General features: G+C 36.5%; 1 protein-coding gene across 6 annotated transcripts; it reads left to right on the forward strand.

Annotated features, from left to right (window-relative positions):
• The first annotated feature begins 37 nt into the window (after positions 1–37).
• Positions 38–27,953, forward strand: ZKSCAN5 (zinc finger with KRAB and SCAN domains 5). Of its 6 annotated transcripts, none has more exons than XM_027840608.1 (7): positions 38–420; positions 1,610–2,126; positions 11,006–11,144; positions 14,096–14,187; positions 14,742–14,877; positions 24,658–25,103; positions 26,295–26,422. In XM_027840608.1, exons 2-7 carry the CDS (start codon positions 1,716–1,718, stop codon positions 26,319–26,321), a joined length of 1,251 nt encoding a protein of 416 aa, XP_027696409.1. In that variant the 5' UTR covers positions 38–420; positions 1,610–1,715; the 3' UTR covers positions 26,322–26,422. The 6 variants fall into 6 exon arrangements, with proteins under 6 accessions (XP_027696409.1, XP_027696394.1, XP_027696399.1 ...); XM_027840598.1 differs by having other exon boundaries at positions 59–420; positions 24,658–24,996; positions 26,295–27,953; XM_027840575.1 differs by having other exon boundaries at positions 60–420; positions 24,658–25,266; positions 26,295–27,953.

The following is a 27,953-nucleotide window of genomic DNA, read 5'->3' on the forward strand; positions in this document are numbered from 1 at the left end:
GGTATAGAACCGCGGATGACTAAGGGAAAAGTGTCTCATAAATTTAATCCCCGAGCGCAGTAAACGGTTATCCATCCACCTCAGTCTCATCAACACGCCTAGCCCAGGGGGCTCCTCGCAGCAGTTCCACCTCCCGGCGCTGATTGGCTCTTTGGGTAGAAGGAAAGCGTACATATTACGTCAGCTAGCGCCTGGGGACAGAGTTCTCAGAGAAGCTTTTAGAGGAATACTATTTTTTGAGATGGAAGGAAATTTGGAGATTAGTACAATCTCCTGATTCGTACAGCTCTGGCGGCTGATCTGGAGCTCATGGGGTCGGGGCCAGGATCTGGGTCAGGGTCAGCAGGAGGACGACGAAGGGAATGACACTTGAAGTCCTCAGTGCCTCCAGCAACACACTAAGAGCCAAAGGAGGAAGGGGTAGGTGCGAGTCTCCCGACTCATCAAACTTGCTCCCTATGTGCTTTCCTTGGTTTGTTTTCTCTTCATTCCCCTCCCCCCGACGCTCCACGCCCCGGAGTGTAAGAGTTGTTATCACCTTCAGAGCTACCAAATATGCGGCATCTCCTTTCTCCCCGCCCCCTTCCCATCCCCACCCCGGCTCCTGCGGGGTCTCTCGGCTGGTGATGTCGGAAGAACATGAGCCGGGCAGCCACTATTCTCTTTCGGGAGGTTAAGCTGTGGGTAGGGGGGGTTCTGCTTTTCTCCCTGGTGTGAGGAAGGAGGTGTACGTCGCTGAGAGCTTCGGCGTTTGGCCCCAAGACACCCAGATTCTCTTGCTCTCCAGACTCCGCCCCGAGCCGGATCAGCAGCTGCCGCCGTCCACTCACAGAGACGCAAACCTCCGGGATTCCTAGAGAGGACTCGGAAGTTATTCCGGAAGGGGAAGGGGCGGGATTTAGCGGCCCTGCCAGCCAAGGGCAAGGAAGGCATTGATTTAGTAATTTCCCGTGAGTTTTGGGAAGTCTAGGGATTGACTCGACCTCTCCAGTGTCTCTTGGAAAGAGCCACTTACTTCCTTTTCTGATTCCGCCTCGTTGGAAGTTCTGTTCCCTGAAGAACGAGCCTCTCAACAGAGAGAGGGGCTGTGCAAAGGGGAGGGAGCCCTGGGCTGTCGGGGAGCTACCGGCTTCATCTCTCGCTGACTAGGCCCGTCTCTGGTCCTAACTTGGTGCCTGCCGATATTTCAGATCCTGTGTCACTGGGGCTGGGTCCCTAGGTTGATGACCTGAGCCTTCTAATGGGGCTGCGCAGTTTCTGCTGGGAAAGCTTATCCGGGGTCTTTCAAGTCTTGTTATCTTAAACAGGAACGATTTTTTTGCCCCTTCATCCTTCCTCGTTGAGTCCCTGGGCCATTTGGAATTACCCACATTTGGGATTTGGCCCCAAAATAAGAAAGAATCAACTTACCTGGATAGTTATTTGTAAGTCTCAGCCTTATTGCTTGTACTTTAGTAAGCTGTGGTTTATGTTGGTTCAAGTAATTCTATGGCAAATCCTTTCTTAAATTTACTTTTGTGGTTAATCTTCAGTAAATTTCCTTCATCTTAGCATTTACATGAACTTTGTTATTTCTTTTTGCTAATAATTATTTTTAATATGTCATTAGGTTGCATTCTACCTAAAGTGCCATTCAAGACTTCTCTTAAGAGCAGAAGTGGGTTTGATCTCTACAGGTCAGACCTTATACTGAAGCATTCCTTTGGGTGTGAATCATGCCCAGAGAGTCGAGAGAAGCTGCAGCCCTACCCAGTACAGTTCATCCTCCACAGGAGCAAGAAGGACTTCTGATAGTGAAAGTGGAGGAAGAAGATTGCACCTGGATGCAGGAGAATACCCTTCCCAGTATGGAAACCTTTAACCAGCGCTTCAGACAGTTCCAATACTATGAAGCATCAGGGCCCCGGGAGGCTCTCAGCCAACTAAGGGTGCTCTGTTGTGAGTGGCTGAGGCCAGAGATGCACACAAAAGAACAAATCCTAGAGCTGCTAGTGCTGGAACAGTTCCTGGCCATCTTGCCTGGACAACTTCAGGCATGGGTGAGACAACATCATCCAGAAAGTGGGGAGGAGGCTGTGGTTTTGTTGGAGGAATTACAGAGAGACATTGATGAACAAGGAGAAGAGGTGAGAAGGAAAAAAATAAAACAACTATTCTAGGCAATGAGGAAATAGAAAGGAATTAAGGAGATAACATGGAAATCAACTAATATTTATTGAATTGAATTAAGGAAAAAATTGGGAAAGTGTCCATAATGTTCTTTGCATCTTGACACCCCATCAGGATTTTTTTGTTCCCTTAGGTTCTACTTGAGTCCTAGGCCCAAGCAAGCATTTATTACAAGTGTCTGTTATGTGCCAAGCACGGGGTTTCAAATATAAAAAAAACCCCAACAAAAAAAAAAACAAAATCCCTAATCTTAAGGAGCATAGTAGTGCATAATAAAGGTTTTAAAAAGAAAAACAATATTCCTTGTGTCTATCTGGAGCAGTTATGGGCTTTTAACATCTCACTTTCACTGTTCTTATGGGGAGGTGGGTGGATTTCCTTGTTTTTTCTGTAATGGTTTTTCTTTTTCCCATGCCTCAGGGTCACTTTGGACTTCTGACTGTATTCTGGATTTCTCTCTAGAAATTCCTTTTCTTCATGTTAGAAACTTCACAGGTTCATTCTCTGTGAGTACCCTGGTTGCTACTTTAGGCATGGAACAGGACAGAACCTTTTAGTCCTTGTGTCTTTGGGCAGGGTTTCCAACAGCCTATTTAACATTTCATCCTTTAAAATTGAAGTAGCAGCACCCTTCACCCTAAGACAAATAACCTTGATGTTAGGTAATGGTTGAGAGAACTGCTAAATTTTCTTCTTGTTCTGCTACCACTTGCGCCCTTTCCATTAAGCTCATTTGGTTCTTTTGTACTATTAGCCAAATTCTATGAGAACGTTAAACTCCCATTGTCCTTCTTTAGACTAATACTTAACTACCCAGAACAGCTTTAAAAAAAGGGTCAACGTCATTAGTTTATAGTGTTCATTGAGCTAAATACTATAGAGAGTGAGAAAAGACCTCAGGATCAGATATGAACTGCTCATAAAGATAGGCTACTTTTTTTTTTTAAGGCATTTGGGGTTAAATGACTTGCCCAGGGTCACACAGCTAGTAAGTGTTAAGTGTTTGGTCTGAGACCAAGATTTGAACTGGGGTCCTCCTGACTTAAGGGCTGGTACCCTATCCACTGCACAACCTAGCTGCCCTGATGGCTACTCTCTTAAGGGAAGTATAGTACAAAAAGAGCTCTATAAATATAATCAATTGCAGACAGATAAGAAGATTGCTAGAGTAGCTAGATGGAGTGGGATCAGCAAAGCTTTACATTAGGCACTGTTTCATAGACATTTTATAAACAATAGTTCTTTGTTTGGAACAAAGATATAACCACTAAGATTGCCAAAACAACATGGTCCTTGATAAAGGAAAATGAACTTTTGAGTTACTTGAATTTTTCTATTAGCTACTAGTTGATATGTACACATGGGGTGCTCAGCTTACTTTGTATTTTTCTGTACCAGTCTTGCTGATATCTCTTATAATTATTCTTTTTTCCTTTGATGCTTTATCCCTTAGTCATTTCCAATATTTTCCATGTGTCTTCACCATTTGGTGCTTTTCTCTCAATTGGGCTCACTTGTGTTTCCTCCTGAAAGGGCAGAGATGTGGAGGGACTCCATTCTAGGCATGGTGGACAATCTGTCAGATGGAGGTGGGAGAGGGCAGGAAGAGATTAAGTAATTGGTGTTAGTCTAATTTGTCTGGGACGAACTAGAGGTGTGTGAAATAAGACTTAGAAGGAAAGTTAGGTTTGCACCAAAAGGCCTTGAAAACCATAATAGGGAGTTTATGTTTTATCCTTTTATCCTAGAAAATTTTTGAGCAGGGGAGTAATGTGATCAGAATTGTGTATTAGAAAAGATTGCTTTAGCAATCTGTGTGAGCAATAGATTAGAAATTAGTACTGTGTGAGTAATGGATTAGAAAAGGGTGACAGACCAGTTAGGAGGCTATTATAATAGTCTGAGTGAAAGGAAATAAAGAGTCCTTGCACTGTGAGTAGAGAGGAGAGGATAGATGAGGTAAGTCCTGACCTCAGAAACTGGGAACTTAAGGATGTGAGGAATGAAGAAGAACATAGAGTCAAAGGTGACTCCAAGTTTGGTTGGGAGATTATTAAAGAAAGGGAAGCTGGAAGTAGGGACAAGGCTTTTTTTTGTTTTGTTTTGTTTTGAATATGCTAGTGCCTTCCCTCAGATTACCTCCAATTTATGCTGTGTGAATCTTTGAATGTAGTTGTTTGGAGAGTGTCTCCCCCATTACATTGTGGGCTTTCTGGCTGTTTTTGTCTTTCTTTGTATCTCCAGCCCTTAGTATAAGCCCTGGCACATAGAAGATGATTAATAAACGCATGTTGACTTAACTTAATGTAGGGGTAAGAAGTTTAGTTTTGGATATGCAAAATTTGAAGTAGTGGTGAGTCGTTCAGTTGGATAAAATTTCACCACATTAGAAGGTTTCAGATTGGAGCTCAGGGTAGAGGTTGTGACTGGAGATGCTAGATTTGGAAGTCATTGGGTAGAGGGGATAATTGAAGCCTGGAAGTGAATGAGGTTGCCACAGGAGAATATGGAGAAAGAAAAGAGCCAAAAATAGAACCTTGAAGGACATTTAAGGGCCAGAAGAACTGTGAAGGAGCAATTAGAAGTAAAGGAGAATCAAGAAATAAACATGTCAGAGAAGTTAGAGGAAGAGGGAGTCTGAGGAATGTGGTTGGAGGTATCAAATCATATGGAAAGATCAAATAAAATGAGTAACAAAAGATGTTTGGAGTTATTCTTTAGAAGGTCATTAGTAACCTTAGAGAATTGGTTTCAGTGGAATTGTGCAAACTGAAACCAGATTGGGTAGAACTGGAGAAGAAATTTTAAAGAGTCAAATTTAGGATTGAGGTAAAGAAAAACTTTCTATTAATTAGAACTATTCAAAAGTGAAAGAGGTTGTCTTGGGAGGTGATAGGTTTCCCTCCCCTGGAGGTCTTCAGGCAATTACTGTTTATTCTGTAGAAGTGATTCCTGTCCAAATGCAGCTTGGATTAGGTGGCCTTTGAGGTCCCTTTTAACACTGACAGCTTGAGACTACAAGCAGGAAAACTTTCTAATTTGCTGGTGAGGAGGAGGAAAATGGTATTTGAAGACTTGATAGCTAAATGACCCAGTGCCTGTCAGGCGGCATATGTCTGTAGAAGGAATGGTTGGAAAACAGCAGCGATTTGGACTTGGAATCATAGAATGTTAAAACTGGAAGGGTCCTTAGAGAAAAACTGATCCAATCCACTAATTTTATTTTATTTATTTTTTATTAGAAAACATTTTGTTTTCTTTCCCTCCCATTTTCTCTCTTCCTTCAATTGAAAAAAAAAAGAGAGAAAAACAAAACCCTTTTAACAAATATGCATAGTCAAGTAAAACAAATTCACATATTGGCAATGTGTAGAACTGCATGTCTCACTCTGCATCTTGAGTTTTTCACTTTTCTATCAGGAAGAGGACAACGTGTTTCCTCATCAGTTCTCTGGGATCATGATTGTTCATTGCATTGATGATCTTTCAAAGTTATTTGTTTTTGCATTGTTGTTGTATAAATCGGGATTTCTTAAATGTTTTCCACTTGTGACTCATGGTTTAAGAAGTGCTAGACTATAAATTACTTTGGTTTTTCTCACTTTCCTTTGTACCAGTCTATGTAAGCCTTTGCAAGTTTCTTTGAAACCATTCCTTTTAGCATATGGCACAATGGTATTCTATTATATTTATGTATTATTGTTCAGCTATTCCCCAATTGATGGACACCCTCTTAATTTACAGTTCTTTTCCACTGTAAAAAGACCTGCTATAAATATTTTGTATATATGGATCCTTTTTCTCTTCCTTTGATTTCTTTGGGGATATTGCCTTACTAGTAGTATCTAGTGATAGTAGTAAGAAACAGTTTAGTAACTTTGGGCTTTGTTTCAAATTGTTTTACAGAATGGCTGGACCGTTCAGCTCCATCTACAGGTCATTAGTGTGCCTCTTTTCCACCTTCCAACATTTGTCTTTTTCTTCTTCGTCTTTTTTTTTTTTTGGTCTTTTATCAATCTGATGGTTGTTAGATAGAACCTCAGAGTTGCATTTCTGTAATTGTTAGTTATTTGGAGCATTTTCTTACAGTGCTGTTGATAGGTTGGATATCTTCTTCTGAAAATCATCTATTTATATTTTATGACCATTTATCAATTGAGGAATGACTCTCTTATTCTTATAAATTTGAATAAATTCCTTATGTAGCTTAGAAATGAGAACTTTGTTTTAGGAACTTAATATTGTAAAGATTTTATTTTCCAGTTTTTTTTTTTTAATAAATTTATTTATTTTTAGTTTTCAACATTCACTTCCATAAGATTTTGGGTTCCAGATTTTCTCCCCATCACTCCCCTCTCCCCACTCCAAGATGGCATGTAAATTGATGTAGGTTCAACATATACATTCATATTAAATCTATTTTCACATTAGTCATGTTGTAAAGAAGAATTAGAACCAGTGGGAGAAAGCACGAGAAAGAAGAAACAAAAAAAAAAAAGAGCAAATAATATTCTTCAATCTGCATTCAGACTCCAAAATTTTTTTTTCTGGATGTGGAAAGCATTTTCCATCATAAGTCTTTTGGAGTTGTCTTAGATCCTTGCATTGCTAACAAGAGATAAGTCTATCAAAGTTAGTCATCGCATAATGTGACTGTTGCTATGTACAATGGTTCTGCTCACTTCACTTAGCATCAGTTCATATAAGTCTTTACAGGTTTTTCCGAAGTCCTCCTGCTTATCATTTCTTATAGCACAGTAGTATTCTATTACATTCATATACCGCAACTTATTCAGCCATTCCCCAACTGATGGACATCCCCTCAATTTCCAATTCTTTGCCACCACAAAAAGAGCTGCTATAAATATTTTAGTACATGTGGGTCCTTTTCCCATTTTTTGTGATCTCTTTGGGATACAGCTCTAGAAGGGCTATTGCTAGGTCAGAGGGTATGCACAGTTTTATAGACCTTTGTGCATGGTTCCAAATTACTCTCCAGAATGGTTGGATCAGTTCACGACTCCATCAATAATGCATTAGTGTTCCAGTTTTCCTACACCGCTCCAACATGTATCATTTTGCTGTTTTGTCATGTTAGCCAATCTGATGAGTGTGATATGGTACCTCAGAATTGTTTTGCATTTCTCTAACCAATAGTGATTTAGAATATTTTTTCATAAGATTATAGATAGCTTTAATTTCTTCCTCTGAAAACTACCTGTTGATATTCTTTGACCATTTATCAATTGGGGAATGACTTTTATTCTTATAAATTTGACTCATTTCTCTATGTATTTTAGAAATGAGGCCTTTATTAGAGACACTGGCTGTAAAAATTGTTTCCCAGCTTTCTGCTTCCCTCTTAATCTTGGTTGCATTGGCTTTGTGCAAAAACGTTTCAATTTAATGTAATCAAAATCATCCATTTTGCATTTCATAATGTTCTCTATCTCTTGTTTGGTGGTAAATTCTTCCATTCTCCATAAATTTGACAGGTAAACTATTCCTTGCTCTCCCAGTTTGCTTATAGTATCAGTCTTTATATCTAAATCATGAACCCATTTTGACTTTATTTTATTATATGGTGTAAGATTTTGGTCTATGCCTAGTTTCTGCCATACTATTTTCCAGTTTTCCCAGCAGTTTTTGTCAAATAGTGAGTTCTTATCCCAGAAGCTGGAGTCTTTGGGTTTATCAAACAGTAGATTGCTGTGGTCATTCACTACTGTGTGTTGTGTACCCAACCACTGATCTGCCACTCTATTTCTTAGCCAGTACCAAGTAATTTTGATGATTGCTGCTTTATAATACAATTTAAGATATGGAAAGGCTAGGCCACCTTCCTTAGCATTTCTTTTCTTTAGTTCCCTTGATATTCTAGACTTTTTGTTTCTCCAAATGAATCTTGTTATTATTTTTTCTAGCTGTATAAAATAATTTTTTGGTAGTTTGGTTGGTATGGCACTGAATAAGTAAATTAACTTAGGTAGAATTGTCATTTTTATTATATTAGCCCTGCCTACCCAGGAGCAGCTGATGTTTTTCCAGTTATTTAGATCTGACTTTATTGGTGTGAAAAGTATTTTGTAGTTATGTTCATATAGTTCCTGGGTTTGTTTTTGCAGATGGACTTCCAGATATTTTATAATGTCTACAGTAACTTTAAATGGAATTTCTCTTTCTATCTCTTGCTGTTGGGCTTTGTTGGTAATATATAGAAATGCCAATAATTCATGTGGGTTTATTTTATATCCTGTACCTTTGCTAAAGTTGTTTATTATTTCAAGTAGTTTTTTACTTGATTCTCTAGGATTCTCTAAGTATACCATCATATCATCTGCAGAGAGTGATAGCTTTGTTTCTTCTTTGCCTATTCTAATTCTTTCAATTTCTTTTTCTTCTCTTATTGTTAAAGGTAACATTTCTCGTACTATATTGAATAACAGTGGTGATAATGGATATTTTTGTTTCACCCCTCATCTTATTGGAAATGCTTCTAGCTTATTCCCATTACATATAGTGCTTGCTGAAGGTTTTAGGTAGATGCTGCTTATCATTTTAAGGAAGACTCCATTTATTCCTGTGTTCATTAGTGTTTTTAATAGGAATAGGTGTTGTATTTTGTCACAAGATTTTTCTGCATCTATTGAGATAATCATATGGTTTCTGTTAGTTTTGTTGTTGATATGATCAATGATGCTGATAGTTTTCCTAATATTGAACCAGCCTTGCATTCCTAGTATAAGTCCTACCTGGTCATAGTGTCTTATCCTTGAGATAGGAGGCTATAATCTCTTTGTTAATATTTTATTTAAAAGTTTCACATCTATATTCATTAGGGAAATTGGTCTATAATTTTCTTTCTCTGTTTTGGCTCTTCCCAGTTTAGATATCAGTACCGTATTTGTATCATAAAAAGAATTTGGTAGGATTCCTTCCTTACCTATTTTGCTCAAATAGTCTATATAGTATTGGAATTAATTGTTCTTTAAATGTTTGATAGAATTCACTTGTAAATCCATCTGACCCTGAAGATTTTTCCCTAGGAGTTCATTGATGGCTTGTTCAATTTCTTTTTCTGAAATGGGATTATTTAAGTATTTTATTTCCTTTTCTGTTAATCTGGACAATTTATATTTTTGTAAATACTAAGATTGTCAAATTTATTGACATGCAGTTGGGCAAAGTAGCTCCTAATTATTGCCTCTTCATTGGTGGTGAATTCATCCTTTTCATTTTTGATACCGGTAATTTGGTTTTCTTCTTTCTTTTTTAAACAAAATTAGCCAAAGGTTTATATATTTTATTGCTGTTTTTTTTTTTTTTTGTAAAACCAGCTCTTAGTTTTATTTATTAATTCAATAATTTTCTTGATTTTAATTTTATTAATTTCTCTTGATTTTCAGTATTTCTAATTTGGTATTTAATTGGGGATTTTTAATTTGTTCTTTTTCTAGCTTTTTTAGTTGCATGCCCAATTCATTGATTTCCTCTTTCTCTATTTTATTCATGTAAGCATTGAGAGATATAAAACTTCCCCTAAGAACTGTGTTCGCTGCATCCCATAAGTTTTGGTGTGTTGTCTTATTGTCATACAATCATCTTCTCTTGGTTCTCACTTTAGTCTCAAAGACCTCTAGGTTTAAGGCAACAAGGTGTTGTAGATTCTGTCACCTTGAACAAGTTACTTAACACTGTTCAGCCTCAACTTTCTCATCTACAGAATGAATAGGTTACCAGTACCTCTGGCTCCTGGGGTAAAGATTCACTATTCAACAAAAACTGCTGGGAAAACTGAACAGCAGTTTGGTAAAAATTACGTTTGGGGGCAGCTCGGTGGCACAGAGTGCCAGGCATGGAGTCAGGAAAACCAGAGTTCAAATGCAGCCTCAGACATGAAGTTATTGCTTATTTCTGTGCTCAGTTACTTTCTTATCTAATTTTAGCTATATTTATGTTGTTGCACAAAACCCTTTTTGATTTTATGTTGTCCTTAAAATTCTCCATTTTATCTTTTGTGATCTCCCATGTTTAGTATTGAACTTTTCTACTATCCATACATCCAAATTTCTTCTTTATTTCTCTAATTTGTTTATGATGCGACTTTATATCTAAATCACCTATCCATTTGGTATTAATCATCACCTATGGTGTGAAGTGCTGATCTAAACCTAATTTCTTGTTGTAATTTCAGTCAAGTCTGATTTTTCTTGACCCTATTTGGGGTTTTCTTGACAAAGACATAGGAGTGGTTTAACATTTCCTTCTCCAACTCATTTTACAAATGAGAAAACTGAGGCAAACAGAAATAAGTGACTTGCCCAAGGTCACACAGGTAGTTAGTGTCTGAGGCTGCATTTGAACTTGGGTTTTCCTGACTCCATGCCTGGCACTCTGTGCCACCTAGCTGCCCCCAAATCTAATTTTTACCAAACTGCTGTTCAGCTTTCCCAGCAGTTTTTGTTGAATAGTGAATCTTTACCCCAGGAGCCAGGGGTATTGGTAACCTATTCATTCTGTAGATGAGAAAGTTGAGGCTGAACAGCGTTAAGTAACTTGTTCAAGGTGACAGAATCTACAACGCCTTGTTGCCGTAAACCTAGAGGTCTTTGAGACAAAATGAGAACCAAGAGAAGATGATTGTAAAACTATTAGAATTGGCTTTTGCTATTAATCTCCATCTCCCATCTTATTTTTTGCCTTGCTCCCTGTGAAACTGAATAATATTTTAGTTCCCTCTTTATATTTTATCTGTCTAATATGAAGGCTTGGATTTTCTTAGCATTCTTGCTATACCCTGTTGTCTAAAAGAGTGATGCTTATTTGTTGTCCCTAGGTTGCTGCCTATCCAGAAGTACCACTTCAGGAAATGATGCAACAGAGAATGGTCCAGGAGTCCCTGAATATCCAGTTGCAACCCATGGACACCCAGCCTGAGAGTGGTCCCCAGAAACCTCTGTCCTTTGAGGCAAATGGTGAGGGAGCAGCACTGTTCATTGATGGGCTTGGGAAAATCCTTATAGAATGTAAAGTGGGAGTGTTGGCCATAATAAGGGAAAGGAAACTCTGAGAACGAAAAGTAAACTATCACTAGAGGATTGTGAAATTGAATACTAAGGTTGAAAGTCAGATCAAAGAAGTTTAATTCAGTTATTAAGTTATTGAGCTTTATACTGTAGGGTGGTTTAGGAAGATGAAATAAGACGCAATCCCTGCCCTCAAGAATCATTTAGGTCAATAGAAGGGATGTGACACATACACAGATAATTATATTAATACAGGACAGAATGTGATAAGTGTGATGGAGATGTCCAGACAAAATACAGTGGAAAAACTCAGGAAGAGATCCCTTTTGTTGAGGAGAATTAGGGAAAGAAGTAGCACCTGAGGTGGGCTTTAAAGGCATAGATTTTAACAGGTGGAGTTGGTAATTGGGGGAGGCAGAAACATAGAGATGGGAAAGAATAGGATGAATAGTCCATTTTGCCTGGAATGTTCAGTAAACATTATGTACTTCTGAGTGCAGCGTACTGTACTAGATGTTCTGTATACAAAGACAAAATGAAACGATTACCCTCAAGGGCATTCATTTTACTGAAGTGTACAGGAGATTAGAGGAGGTGGGAATTTGATTAATAACAACAATAGCAACAGCAGTAACAAATAAATAAATGAACAAATAAGTAATAGCTAGCATTTATATAGCACCTGCTATGTTCTGGGCACTGTGCTAAGCACTTTATAAGTATTATCTCATTTGGTTTGCCTAAAACTGTGGTGCTATTATTATCCCCATTGTACAGTTGAGGAAATTGAGGCAAACAGAGATTAAGTTACAGGTTACATAGATAGTAAGTGTCTAAGGTGGAATTTGAACTCAGGTCTTCCTGATACCATGCCTAGTGTGTATCCATTGTGATACTTGCCTTGTAGAGAGCCATAAAGCCAGGATAAAGAATACATTAATAATCAGTAGGTAATGGAATCACTGAAGGTTTTCAAGTAAAGGAATCATATTAGTGATACATTAGTAAGATTACTAAGGCAGCAGTGTTAAGGATGGACTAAAAGAAAAACAAATTAGGAAAACCAGTTATAATGCTATTTCACTAGTGCAGGTAAGAGGTGATAAGGGCTTGAATTAGGATTCAGTGAAAGCAGACAGGAGGGAATGGATACAGAGATAGACACGCTATAGAAGTAGAATGGACAGAACTTGGCAACTTATTGGATGAAGGAGAGAGAAGGGATGACTTTAAAGAGTTTTGCGTGAGGAGCCAACTGACCCAGACAGGTGAGGATCAGAGATTCCACAGGTGCATCTCTTTCATCCTTCTTTGTAGTTGAAAGTATTGCTGATAGTGATACTGTGTTTGCAGATATGATTGGAAAATAAAAGCTGCACAAAAACCCTTTTCCAACGTGCACATGTAATGTTGTGCTGCTATTTATAGAGTCCACTACTGTTTGTAAATCTTTCTCTTAGAATCTGCCTCCCAAAGCCTATGCTGAAAAAGAATCCTCCTTTTCTTGATTGCAGCATGCTTGGCTGATCCTCTTTCCCACAAAGTAATTATCATACCAGGTTCTTTGAAGCTGTGCTTCATTGTGTCCTTAAAACATTTTCTCTGTTTTTGTCTCACTTCACCTTGCCATACCAATTTGCTAACTTATATCAAAGACATTATGGAAAGAAAGTGAACAATTAGTGACCTAATACGAATCATTGTTGCCTGTAAAACTAACATGAAGTTAGTCTACATATTTTTGTTCTCTTTGTAAAGCTAAATAATTCCTGTTGTATTTCCTTTTCTTCATACCCAATTCTATTTGATTCTTTGCTGTCTCCTCAAGTCCCTTAGGATTTCCCCAGTCCCATTCCTTTCCTTCTAGTAAGGTGTCTAGTAGACACCCCTCCTCCCAGTTTATTTGGAAGCTTCCATTATCTAACTGGATACAACCCTTATGTTGAGATCCTTAATGTTTTTTAAGAATTATCTAGTAATAATTTGGCAGTCATACCCGTTTTTCTATTTTTCAGATTTACTCTTCCTTTTTTTGCTTTGATGTTCAGATCCTGGACTGAAGATCAGTTCTTACTGTTACTTTTATAGTCATCTTTTTTTTTTTTTAATGACACATTAATTGCTTCTTTTCATTCAAGACTTTCTTTGGCCCCTTGACCTTACTTACTCTTAGTGTTTGGTCCCTTCTTATTTTCAGTCAGTCTTCTCTCCATTCTACCTTTAAGTCAAAAACAGAAAGCAATTCATATGTACCAGGCAAGCAGTAAGGACCAGAAAAGCTCTGTAACAACATCTAAAAAACCAAATAAGTATTTGGTCAAGGGGAAGTATGAGGTAAATCAGTCTCAGGCAAGGCACATACCAAAGTCAGGGTAACCCACAGGTTTGAGTTGAACCGTGGTAAAACTTGGGAGCATGGAGGAAGACATACAAGGAATGAACAAAAGTGATAACAAAGGATTGAATGAACAGCAACATTCATAGAAATGAAGAAGTAAGAGATTTGTGTAGCCTAGGCTATTGGGAGAAAACATTATGGAAAACCTGAGTTGGATCCTGATTAAAGTATAGGCTTTATGTTGTCAGAGATGAGGGCATTCCAAATAGAAACCTGATCAAAAAAGGTGCAAAGACAAGAATAATCAGCCTGGTATATGTAGGAGACAGAAATGGCTTGATTGAAGCACAGTGTCCATATTGGGGGAAAATGGTAAATAAAGTTAGCTAGGTAGCGTGTGGAGCTCAATTAATTTGGGCACTGAAAGTTAATTAAAGGAGTTTGGACTTGATACAATAGGCAGTGGGGTCCTACTGTAGATTCCTGAGCAGGGGAATAACATGGTGACCTTGAGCGTAGGGCAAGGCAATTCTCACTCACAACTCCTTTTCTCCTCCTTTAGCTCTGCCTGTTTCCCAGATTCCAGCTATTCCTCAGAAGGGAAATCTTAGAGACCAGCAGATGGCAGCTGCATTTCACATGACTGGGGCCCAAGTGAGCTATCGTCCTTTCTCTGCCTTCATTGAAACCCTGTGGCTACTCCCTGATTGTGGCCTTGTATGCTCCCCTCATCCTGGAGTTTCTTTAGGATACCTCTCCCACCCCCCGTTAGGAAACTTATCTTTAAATACTTTCCCCAGAAACCAGGCCCATCTTGGATTGGTCCCTAGTTCCCCTTGTATTTTCAACTCTGCTTTCCTCCTCTTCATTTAATACCTACTCACCCTTTTTAGGGAGGCACATAATTATAGAAATGTTAAAGCTGGAAGAAATTAAAAGATCATATTGTCTAACAACCTCATTTAACAGATGAAGATACTGAGATCTGTAGAGGCTTAGTCAGTTGCCCAAGGTCACACAGTGAGCTAGTGGCCAGAACCAAGAGTAGAATCAAGGTTTCCTAACTCCTAGTCCAGTGTTCCTTTCATGTAACACCACACTGCATATTTCCTCCCACTTCATCCTGCTTTCATGTTTGATGCTCTGCTGTCCCTTATTTAAGAGCAGAATACAGGGAACAGGAACTGAGTAGGGATCTCATGTTTCAGACATTGGTGAAAATTGAGGATGTGGCCGATGTGGCTGTATCTTTTATCCTGGAAGAATGGGGGCATTTGGACCAGACTCAGAAGGACCTCTCTAGGAATGACAGACAGGAGAATTATGAGACTGTTACCTCAGTGGGTAAGAACTGTTTACATTTTATGGATTGGAATGAAGTGGTTTTGTTATCTTGTGTACAACATTTATATTACTCTGTATGTGTGTATATATATATATATGTATGTGTGTGTATGTATATATGTATGTATATACATGTAATTATGTGTATATCTACATGTATATCCCCTCCACTATTGTGACTTAAATTTTTTTCATTATAAACTAGAAAGTCATCAATAAACATGAACATTTCCATATACAAAGGACAGTAAAAGAAGATTGGATAGGAAATCATGAGTCTGTTATAGAATGATTTTAAAAACATGTATTAAACATGTAGTAGTACCAGCATTGTTCTACTTATCTGTGTTATCTTGTAAACTTTGTTCATTTTTCTTTGATGTATTTTTAAAATGTTTCATTGTTGCTTTTTTTTGGCATCACTATTGCTATCTCCTGCTGTGTTCCATACATAAAAAAGCCCTTCCTTTTAATAGATAAATTTTAATCAAGAAAAACATGTGTTGAATGTGTCTGGAAATGTCTGTCTCATTCTGCAGTAAGAGGTGAGAAACATGCTTCTTTTTCAGTCTTCTGGAATCCTGATTGTTCACCTCTTTGATCAGTATTCTTAAGTCTTTAAAACTTGTTTTCCTTTTAAACTGTTGTAGTTATCACATAAATATTTGTCTTGGTTTTACTCACTTCAGTCTGTATCAATTCATAGAATTCTTCTAAGGTTTCTCTGAAACCATACTTTTTTGTCATTTTTTACAGCATAGTAATATTCTGTTACGTATATATAGCATAATTTATTCAGCCATTCCCAACTGGCTGCCTAGTTTGCTTCCAGTTCTTTGCTGTAACAAAGATATATTTGTACAAAATATATTTGTAGGGTTCTTTTTGTCTTTCTTTGATCTCTTTGGTATATATCACTAGCAGTGTTATCACTGGGTCAGATGATATGATTTAGTGACTTTGAGTATAGTTCTAAATTGCATGTCCTTGCCTAGTCCTCCAATAATTGCAATTTTCCTATTTGGTCATTTTTTTTAATCTGATGGATATGAGGTATAGTGATTTTAATATGCATTTCTTATTATTAGTGATTTAGAGCACCTTTTCTTATGTTTGTTTTAATAACTTGCTTTTCTTTTGAGGACTATCTGGTCATATGACCATTTTATCTGTTATTTGGAAAAGACCTTGATTCTTAAATATTTGTATCTATTCCATAATATAGCCTGGACATTTATCAGAAAAATTTGCTGCAAATATTTTTTCCAGTTAATTTTCTCTTCTAATTCAAAATATATTGCTTTTGTTTGTGCAAAAACTTTTCAATCTTATATAATCAAAATTGTCCATTTTTATCTCCTGTCATCCTATTCCATCTTTAATCAAGACCTCTTCCTCTACTCATAGCTATGAATGGTATCTCCTTCCATTCTCCTTCAGTTTTTGTTATGACTTTTTATAGGTCATATACCTCATTGGAAACATTTTGGTATATTATGTGAATTGTTGATCTAAGCCTGTTTTGTTCAGACTGCTTTCCAATTTTCCCAGCAGTTTTTGGTAACAGTGAATTGTTACTCCAAAGAGTTGGTGTCTTTGGGTTCATTGAACACTGTTATGTTATGCTATATTCAGTTGCTCCAGCATCTTGTGTACTTATTCTGTATTGCTAATTGACCCTTCTATTTTTAATCACTTTTTGCTCTCTCCCTTCCTACTTTTTTTTTCATTATTTCTCTTGAGATTCTTAACCTTTTGTTCCTCCAGATTAATTTTGTTATGATTTTGTCTAGTTCTGTAATCCTTTGGTGGTTGAGTACTGCATTGAGTCTTGTAAATATTCAAGTCTTTTATTTCTGTAAAAAATGTTTTGTAATTGTATTTATATAGTTCCTATGCCTGTCTTGGTAAATGAACTGGAAAGGTTTCTAGTGTTTTTAGTAAGGAAGAGAGTATTTATTACCCTGTTTTGTAGTATTTTTTAGCCCACCAGGGGTATGTATTTTTTTAAAAGCTTTTTCTGCATCAATTCATATATCACATGATTTTTGTTATAATTTTCCTAATATCGAACCAACCCTGCATTCACGGTATAAATCTACAAGTGTTATAAATAAACAAAATAAAAAATAATAATACGTAAAAGTATGTATTTTATAAGTTATATAATAAATTATAATTTATAATATAAAATTATGTAATTATAAATTATATAAAATATAAATATATAAAATGAAATATAATAAAATCATATTTTAATATGTTGCTGAAATCTCTTTGCTAATTTTATAAATTATTTTTTAATAATGGTGCTTCTTATTATTATTTCTGTCTTTGTTTTGACTGCCTGTTTGAGTTATTACCATATTTGCCTCATAGTAGGAGGTTATTAGGATGCCATCTTTCTCTATTTCCCTTGCAACCATTTATGTAAAATTTGTGGATTTTTTGAATGTTTAATAGAATTCACTTATAAATCCATCTAGCCCTGAGGTTTTTCTTTGTAGCTAATTTATGGATTGTTCAATTCCCCCCCCCCCCCGAGATTGCATTATTTAGATTCTCTTTCTCTTGTTCTGTTAACCTGGCTATTCTATATACCCAAATACTCACATGGATTTGTGATTTTATCAGTTCTGGAGTTCCTTTCAATAGTGTGGATTATAGTCCATCCAGTGCCAGCCTGTCCTGTTAGATTTTAGTGCTTGCCTCCTGTTTGTGTTCACCATTTTGCTGGAGGCCTTCTTTGATTTTTCCTGATGTTTTGAAGTTACACAGTAGAGTACTCTGGCCATTCACTTGTTATCTCTCTTGAAATGTCACCAGATTAACTTTTCTTTCTGTTGTTGGTGGCACCCTTTCCTTCCGTTCTTCTTCATAGTGGTCTTTAGCAGTTCTTTTGCTGCCTTCTGTATAGGACTCATCTTTAGATCTTCAGTGGCATTGATATTCTAGGTCTTGGCAATACTAGTAAAACATTTATATTGAAAAGTAGATCTTTGCTTTTATGGGAAGGGTAACATCAGAAAGTGTTCTGCAGTTTTCTAAAAACAATCCAGCACACTACCCTCCTCAAGATCATTAGAATTCCTTAGAGGATATAAAAACAGAAATAACCCTGTTCAATGACTTTCTGAAATCAGACCTCAGTGGAGGAATTAAACAGGGAGATGTGTGTGAACAAAAGTATTTGCCATTGGCAAATAGAAGAAATCCAGCACTGAGACCTTATCAAGGAGGAATTGGATTTCCTGTAAATGGTTACGTCCTCCAAGTGCCGATGGTGTTGATTACATCAAACTCCAAGGCATTGCCAGATCTTCTGGAAGTGAGAGAATGTCCATACAGTAAAGACCAAATAATATCTTTTGCCTAAATTTCAACTGTATCTGTATGGACACCCTATAGAGTTTGTCCATCAGTATATACATCTTGGATCAACAATATCCTCTTCATTTTTTGTGAATTATTTTAGTTTTTAATTTTGGCAATTTTGTTTACCTCTTTAAAATATTAACTAATTGTTCACCTATGCCATTATTATATTCAAGAAGTTTTTTTATTTATCAATTTTTAAAGTTTTCAACTTTATTGGATTTTGGAAATTTCTATTTTTTTGTGTTTAGTTGGAATTTTTTGGTTTGTTGTTTTTCTAGTTTTCTTTAGTCGCATCCCTGATTAATTAGTGTTTGTTTTTGTTTTTAAATTAGTGAAAGTGTTTTAGAAAGGTACTTTTTCCACTAAGGACTGCTTTGGTAACATCCCCCAAATTTTGGTTATACTGGATATTTACTATTATGTATTGTGTACCTGATCTGTTCCACTGATCCACCACTCTATTTCTTAGCCAGTACCAGATTGTTTTAATGATTAACACTTTATAATATATTTTGAAATCTGGAACTGCCAGACTGCCTTCCTTCACATTTCATTGATTCCCTTGATATTCTTGACCTTTTCTTCTTCCAAATGAATTTTGTTGTTGTTTTCCCTAGCTCTATAAAATAATTCTTTTGGAGTTTGATTGGTATGGCACTGAATAAATACATGAACTTAAATAGTATTTTCATTTTTATTATATTGGCTCAGGATTCTCATGAGCAATTACTATTTTTCTAATTGTTTAAATCTGTCTTTATTTGTAATTATGTTCATGTAGTACCTGGCTTTGTCTTGGCAGATGGACTTCCAAGTATTTTATATTGTCTGCAGAGAGCAGATATTTCATTCTTTGTGGCTTTGCAACATTTACTTTTGATTGTTTTATGGTGATTGTTTCCATTTACATTGTTATAGTCATTGTGTATATTGTTTTCTTGGCTCTGCTTCTCAGTATTTTGTCATTTCGTATAGCATAGTAATATGCCATTACATTAATGTACCACAGTTAGTTTAACTCTTCCTCAATCATGGGGTTCTATTTTTCTCCCCAATTCTTTGCTACTGCAAAAAGTGCTACTAATAAATATTCTAGTGTATATGGAAATTTTCTTATCAGTGATGTCCTTGGAGTATAAGCCTAGTAAGTAAATGTGATATGAAATTTCAGGATTATTTTGATTTGCATTTCTCTTATTAGTGATTTGAAGAGATTATTTCATATGGTTGAAATTTGTTTTCAGTTCTTTTGAGAACTGTTCATATCCTTTGACATTTTACAGGAAAAAAAATTGAGGCAATTTTCCATGAGCTCTGTCATCTCCCCTCTTCATGTCCTAATCACTCAGATGGCTTTGCCACTGTTGCCTCCTTCACCCCTATCTCACATTGTGAGGTGGCTTTACTCCTTACAAAGGCTTACCCCTCCACCTGCTCTAGTGATTCCATTCTATCCCATGTCCTCCAACTGATTGCCCCCTCTGTCATCCCTATTCTGTCACTTATTTTCAATCTTTTCCTATCTATTAACTCATTCCATAGTGCCTTATAACCTTGCCTGTTTCTCCCATCTGAAAAAAAAAAAAACCACACCAAAAACCCCTCACTTGATTCTTCCATCCTATCATCCTGTTTCTCTTCTGTCCTTTGTAGCTAAACTCCTCAAAAGGGCCATCTGCAATAGGTGACTTAACTTTCTCTATTCTCACTTTCTTCTAAACCCCTTATAATCTTACTGTTCTAACCTTATCATTTCTCTGAAACTGCTCTCTCCAGAGTTACCATTTATCTCTTAGTTGACAAATTTAATAACCTTTTCTCAATCCTTATTCTTCTTAACCTCTCTACAGAGAGGCCTTTGATACTGTTAATCACCCTTTTCTCCTTAATACTCTCTTTTTACTCTCTTAATACTCTTTGGGACTCTTTCCTGGTTCCTCCTCCAGATTACAACCTCTAACTGTAGGTGTCTATCAGGGTTCTGTTCTGGGTTCTCTTTTCCTCTGTAATACTTCATTTGGTGATCTTCATAAGCTCCCATGAACTTAAATACGATCTGTGTACTGAAGATTCTTACATCTACCTGTCCTGCCCCAACCTCTGTGCTGACTTCTGGTATATATCTCCAAACTGTGTTTCATACACTTCAAACTTGATGTCTGGTAGACATCTTAAACTCAACATTTCCAAAACAAGAACTCATTGTCTTTTCCCCTAAACCCTCCTCCTGCCTTCCCTGTTACTATAAAGGACAGTCCCCATCTCCCAGTCCCTTAGGCTTACAACCCACAATCCTTAACTCCTCACTATCTTCCTCCCAAACTCTCCATATCTAATCTGTTGCTAAGGCCTGTCATCTCATTTGCAACATGTAATATGCCTTCTTCCATAGTCTGATACTGTCATCATCACCTCATGCCTGGACTATTGCAATAGCTTGGCTGCCTCTAGTCTCTTCCCATTCCAGTCCATCCTCCATTCAGTCACCAAAGTGATTTTCATAAAGTTCAGGTCTGACCATGTCACCCTCTCTACCATTTCCCTATGAATCCTGTCTTTGAATTCAGTATGATTTGCTTGTGTACTGAGAATATTTTCTTTTAATGTTATTTTTTTTGCTTCTCTTCTAGATTGTTTTTTATTTCTGTATATTTGCATTCTCAATCTATAAAATAAAAGTCTACAAAAAACCATTTATTAATTGGGGAATGACTTGTATTTTTTATAAATTTGACTTAGTTTTCTATATAGTTGAGAGGTAAGATCTTTATTAGAGATACTTACTGCAAAATTCCACCCCCCCAATTTTTGGGCTTTCCTTTTAATTTTGGTTGCATTGGTTTTATTTGTGCAAAAACATTTTAATTTTATATAATCAAAATTATTTTGCATTTTTGTAATGTTCTCTATATTTCCTTTGGTCCTCAATTCTTCCCTTATCTATTTATGTCTAATAAACTATTCTATGCGCTCCTAATTTGCTCATGATATTACTCTTTATGTGTAAATCATGTACCATTTTGACCATATTTTGGTATATGGTGTGAGATGTTGGTCTATACCTAGTTTTTGTCATCCTGCTTTCCAGTTTTCACAACAGTTTTTGTTAGATAATCAGATTTTTGTTCCAAAAATTTTCATCTTTGGATTTATCATATAATAGATTACAATGGTCACTTACTATAATGTAATGTGTACCTAATCTATTTCACTGATCCACCACTCTATTTCTTAGCCAGTGTCAGATTATTTTGATAATTACTGCTTTATTGTACAGTTTGAGGTCTGGTACAGCTAGACTACCTTCCTTCACATTTTTTTTTTCATTGATTCTTTTGATATCCTTGATCTTTTTGTTTTTCCAGGTGAATTTTGTTATTATTTTTTCTGACTCTATAAAATAATTTTTTGGTACTTTAGTATGGCACTGAACAAATAGATTGATTTAGATTGAACTGTCGTTTTTATTATATTGGCTCAGCCTGCCAATGAACAATTGATATTTCTTCAGTTATTTAGATCTACGTTTGTATAAATGTATTTCATAATTGTGTTCTTTTAGTTCCTGTGTATATCTCAGCAGGTAGACTCCCAAGTATTTTATAGTCTGTAGTTATTTTAAATGGAATTAATCTTTCTGTCTCTTCCTGTTGGATTTTTTTGGGTAATATACAGAAATCCTGATGATTTGTGTGGGTTTGTTTTATATCTTGAAATTTTGTTGAAGTTGTTATTTGTTTCAATTAAGTTTTTTAATTGACTCCAGGTTTCTCTAAGTAAACCACCATGTAAGATATAAAAAGTGATTATTTTGTTTCTTCATTGCCTATATTTATTACTACAATTTATTTTTCTTGCCTTATTGCAATAGTTAATATTTCTAGCTCTTTATTGAATAGTAATGGTGGTAATGTACATCCTTGCTTTACCCCTGAACTTAATGGAATAACTTCTAACATTCACATTATAGATAATGCTGGCTCTTGGTTTTAAGTAGGTACTACTTCTTATTTTATGAGTTCTATTTATTCCTATGCTTTCTAGTGTATTTGACAGGAATGAGTATTGTATTTTGTCAAAAGCTTTTTCTGCATCTGATTTTGATGTTTTTGTTTTTAATATGGTCAATTCTGTTTATAGTTTTCCTAATTTTGAACCAGCCCTGAATTACTGGTATAAATGTAATTTGAATATCTTTGTGATATGTTGGGGAATCTCCTTCCTAATATTTTATCTAAAATTTTTCCATCCATACTCATTAGTGATATTGGTCTATAGTTTTCTTTGTTTTGACTATCTGAGTTTAGGTTTAGATCATTTTTGCATTACACAAAGAATTTGGTAGGACCATTTCTTTTCCTATTTTTTCAAAGTTTTTATGTAGTAGAAATTAATTGTTTTTTAAATATTTGGTAGAAACTAATTGTTAAGTCATCTGGGCCTGCATTTTTTTTTTTTTGTTACTTTACTTTGTGGGTTCATTTATGGCTTGTTCAATTTCTTTTTCTAAAATAGGGTTAAGTACTCTGTTTCCTGTCATGTTAATCTGGGCAATTTGTATTTTTGTCAGCGTTCACCTATTTCTTTTAAATTGCCAGTTGTATTGGCATGTAATTAAACCAAATAGTACCAAATAATTGCTTTTTCGTTGGTTGTGAATTCACCTTTTACACTTTTGATGCTGATAATTTGCTTTCCTTTCTTCCTTTTTTTAAAAAAAAAAAATCAAATTAGCTAATGGCTTATCTATTTTATTCTTCTACCCTTCCCCAAAACTCTTAGTTTTATTTTTTAATTCAATGGTTTTTTGCTTTCACTTTTGTTAAATTTTTACTTTTGTTTTCAGGATTTCTATTTTAATGTTTAATTGAAGGGTTGTATTTTAATTTGTGGGTTTTCTAGGTTTGTTTTTTTTTTTAGTTGCATACTCAATTTGTTGATCTGCTTTTTCTTTTTTATTGAAGAGTACAGTGTTCCTTAAGGAATCTCAGGGGAAGCTCAGGCCAGTGAGCTGCCAACTTTCAGTTTACCTAGTTAGTCTGATCTAGGCCATGATCCAAGTCTTTTTCCCAACTTCTTACTTGGGACCCCAATTTGGGTTTGGGCAATACAACTGAAGACCGTTGTTGGTCCTGGCCCCTGTCAGCTAGTTGGAAAGCTCTATAGGTTCAGAGTGTCAGGACTTTAGGATGTCTCCTGGTCTGCAGCCCTCTTCCTTGGTCATCTTCCCTTGGTCCTAGTTCAAAATCCTGTTTCATCAGAGTGACAGCGCTGCCATCCTACCTTGTTCTCGGACTATGTGTTGAATTCTTAGTTCATTCCTGGTTAGCATGCTATAGCTTTGTGGTATTGATCTGTCTGTAGAGTGACAGGAACCCTTTTTTCTACACCTAGTCTGTGCCTAAAGGTTATATCGAAGATCCCTTTCCATGTTTGGAGTAAAATAGCTACTGGCCCACCCCTTTTCTGCAATTTCTGTCCTGGGCACTTTATCTGTGGGCTGAATTTATGATCTTGGGCACCAAAAATGACCAGTTGTGGTTTTCCTTGGATTTTCTGTTTGCTACTTTGTCTGGCTGTCTTTCTAGATCTTTTTTGGAGAAGTTGTGGTAGAAAGCTCTGTTGTGCTGCTTCCTCGTACTCCATCAGTTTTGCAGGTCCTGTCAAGACCTCTTTTTGCATTGACACTGAAGTATTTTTGATGACTCTTGAATCCAGCCATTCAGCCTGTTTTAAATCCTTTTAATTGTATTGTCTTTCTCAGAATAATGAATGCTTTTTTCTCATAGACTAATTCATTCCAAATTGAGTCTGTTTTAGCTCTGAAGAGAGTAGGAAAGATTTTTTAGGAATTAAGAGGAAAAGGAGGGTAAAGACTGAGTTAGGTTTAAAATGCAAAATTAGATTTTATTATGAATATTCGTATGTAAATTTTTACAGTATTCAGATATGTCTTAACAGTAAAAGGAAAATATCATTACAGAGATACTGTTTTCCCTACTTAGAGGCAGCTAGTCTTGCAGCCAGAAAAACCTGGGTTCAAGTCCTATCTCTGTCATATACTGACTGTGTGACCTTGAAAAGTCACTTATTCTCTCAGTATTCTGGACAACACTCTTAAGACTATAGATTGCAGAGAATACATTGATAGAGGCAGTTACTTTATCTGTGAGTTTCATATACTAATGAAATCATAGGTTTAGTCCCTATCACTACTTTTTTCCTATGTTTATCACTTTCTGAGTTTTCTTGCTTTTTTTTAACCTCATCTGCTGATCTCTAATTTCCTGCTTGAATGCTTATCTCATCTCATATTCTCAACTCAAATATTCTATTATACTCAAAAAGTTTTTTTATTCCAGAACAACTAACATTTACATTTTTTAAAAATTGCTGTTTCAGATTATGAGCCCAGGAATGAGAATATGGAGCTGATTGTAAAGCAGGAAATTTCTGAAGAAGCAGAATCACTCTGGATGACTCCAGGAAGTATCCAAAAGAATGATTCTCAGGATCGAGAATATGAACTCTCTAACTATGGAAGCTACTTAGAAAGACAACAGGAAAATTATACAGTGGATAAACCAAAGCAATGTCCTTCCCAGAAAAGGGGTTTCAGGGATATTATAGACATCAATAAAAAACAAACCATGAGGGTGGAAAAAGGTCATAAATGTAATGACTGTGGCAAATTCTTCCTTCAAGCCTCAAACTTTATTCAACATCGGCGAATCCACACTGGTGAGAAACCATTTAAATGTAACGAATGTGGGAAAAGCTATAATCAGCGTGTGCACCTTACTCAGCATCAGAGAGTCCACACTGGTGAGAAACCATACAAATGTCAGGTGTGTGGAAAAGCTTTCCGTGTGAGCTCACATCTTGTTCAGCATCAGACCGTCCACAGTGGAGAAAGGCCTTATGGATGTAATGAATGTGGGAAAAGCTTCGGTCGGCATTCACACTTGATTGAACATCTAAAGCGCCACTACAGAGAGAAAACCCGTCAATGTAATGAAGAGAGAATTTATATTTGGGGGAAAATGAAAACAAAACTGTGTAGTGCTGTTAAATGGGGTGGGAGTGTTAATGGAGAATGGATAGACAGGGTAATTGAATTTAATAAGCATGGGTAGGGTCACTATAAACAGTTTTGCAGTCTGAAGGAGAAGGGTGGTGGTTTTAATTCGTCAATTATTATTGTTTTTTAGAACAGTGATTGTGTATTTGTCTTTTGTATTTGGTTTTCAACCATTATTTGTATCCTTTGTTTCAGCCTAATGTTCTAGTGAGTTTGCAATCATTTAAAAAATGGAGTCAAATTAAGCATTTTCTTCAGCCAATCCCATCCTATTTTGGAGTCTGATTGCCTTGTTAGGAAAGCACTATGATATATGCCCTTAGTCTTTAGACTAGTTACTTTAAACTAGGTCAGCTGTGGCAACTTTATAGTTAACCTGTTAATCCTCACCCTTTTAACAACATGTCTTGTTGGCCCTTTCTTAGTGCTTTGACATTTCCTAGTCATTGTTTTCCATCCATGTGATTTCCCTTTCCCCCGCCAGTCCTGCTTATTACAACTTTTTTTTTTAGCCCACTTACCTTCAGCCTTTCTAATTTTTGCCCCTTTCCATCATCCTTTCTCCAGTTATTGACCCATTCATTCCCCTTATCCGTTCAGTTCCTCTTTTTCTTCTATTATCTAATGACCTTCTCTTCTCTGTCTGCCCTACACCTCTATTCCCCAATCAGAATTCCTTTTCCTGCTTATTAATTGATATTTTTGTTCATATTTTTGCTATTTAGGCCAACTGGGCACTCACCTTGATCAGCTTTATCCATCTTCTGTTAGCTTTGCCTTCTTTACCTGACCCAATCCCCAAAATTTTGTTCCCTAAGGCCCTGTAATGGAAGTCTTTTCTAGTAGTTGTTATATGTTAGCTGCATCTGATTAGATAATTATGTTTACCTCTTTTACAGTTTGTTTTCCTTCTGTATAGGAAACAAGTGACATTTCCATTTTCTATTCATTGTTTCAGGTGGTGAGAAAAGGGGTAAGAACATGAAGGTACTAAAGAAGAAAATTTCTGATGCCACAGAAACATACAGAGAAATATCAGCAAAAATTCAAAAGGATGTTCCACAAGGTCAGGAGTTTAGTGACAGTCATGAACATGAAGGCTGGTTAGATAAGCAACAGGGAAAACTCACAGGGATGATACTGGGGAAGCCCCCTTCCCAGGAGAGAAGTTTTAGAGAAGTTATAGATATCCACAAAAAAAACCCTGCGGGAGAGAGACCACACAAATGTGATGAATGTGGGAAAAGCTTCATTCAGAGTGCACACCTTATTCAACATCAGCGAATACACACTGGGGAGAAACCATTTAAATGTGATGAATGTGGAAAAAGTTATAATCAACGTGTACACCTTACTCAGCATCAGAGAGTCCACACAGGGGAAAAACCTTATCAGTGTCCCTTGTGTGGGAAAGCTTTCCGGGTCAGGTCACATCTTGTTCAACATCAGAGTGTTCATACTGGAGAGAAACCCTTTCAATGTAATGAATGTGGGAAAAGCTTTGGGCGGCGCTCACACCTAGCTGGACATCTAAGACTCCATTACCGTGAGAAACCAAACCGGTGTCATGAATGTGGAGAAAATTTCCATCAATATAATGGCCTAATTGAGCACCAGATGATTCATAGAGGCCAGAGTCTTCATGAAGGTGGCACTTGTGAGAAAGCATATGGTTGGAATTTATCATTGATTGAAAATAAGGAGATGCTTATGGAAGAGAAACCCTATAAATGTGATATATGTGGGAAAGCTTTTTGTTATAGTTCACATCTTATTCAGCATCATAGAATGCACACTGGAGAGAAACCCTATGAATGTGATATATGTGGGAAAAACTTTGGCCAGCGTTCTCACCTAACTCAACACCAGAAAAGCCATTCCTGCAAGAAACCTCATCAGTGTAATGAATGTGGGAGAGCCTTTGCACTAAAGTCACATCTTAACCAGCATCAGAGAATACACACTGGTGAGAAACCCTTTCAGTGCAAGCAATGTGGAATGAGTTTTAGTAGGAGTTGCAGCCTCATAAAACATTTGAGAAGCCATGAGAGGACAGATCCCATAAGCAGCTTCAGCACATAAACAACTTCACTTTGGAGAATAATTTTTATTCAGCTTTAGAGAACTTCTCCCGTAGAGAAACCTTATTTGTGTAATGAATGTAGTAACCACTTTAGTTACAATTCAAACTTTACTTTTATTTACATTTTCTATTTATTGTTTGGAGGATCTACATTGAAGAAAAACATTCATTGTTAAGATTGGGAAATACTTTACTTAGCAGGGTCACCTAAAAGAAGAAAGCCTAAAAGAATGTAATGGATGAGTGAAAGCCTTTGAATGACACTCTTTTTGTCAATGAATTTTAGAGAGCAGACACTGGAAAGAATGATCTTGAATACAATAGACTTAAATCTATTCATTGATCGTGCTTGCTTTAATTCACATCAAGGATTCCATATAGGTCAAGAGCCCAGGGAATTAAACAGTTATACAAGTCTTATACAGGCTGTCAGATAAAGTCCCCATCACTGAGCTCCTTCAGAAGAGATCTCCTTTTAACCTATGAAGGACTCTAGTTGGGTCCTAATTTGAACATTAAACACTTTAAAAAGAA

Source organism: Vombatus ursinus, unplaced genomic scaffold (assembly GCF_900497805.2).
Source record: "Vombatus ursinus unplaced genomic scaffold, bare-nosed wombat genome assembly UNPS02004704.1, whole genome shotgun sequence".
NCBI lineage: Eukaryota > Metazoa > Chordata > Mammalia > Diprotodontia > Vombatidae > Vombatus > Vombatus ursinus.

Bases quoted from the DNA above. Each gene is read 5' to 3' on its own strand.
- ZKSCAN5 (XM_027840575.1), top strand. From the start codon at position 1,716: ATGCCCAGAGAGTCGAGAGAAGCTGCAGCCCTACCCAGTACAGTTCAT. The intron at 11,145-14,095 runs GTGAGGGAGCAG...CTCCTCCTTTAG, and splicing joins TCTGTCCTTTGAGGCAAATG to CTCTGCCTGTTTCCCAGATT. The intron at 14,188-14,741 runs GTGAGCTATCGT...CTCATGTTTCAG, and splicing joins TTCACATGACTGGGGCCCAA to ACATTGGTGAAAATTGAGGA.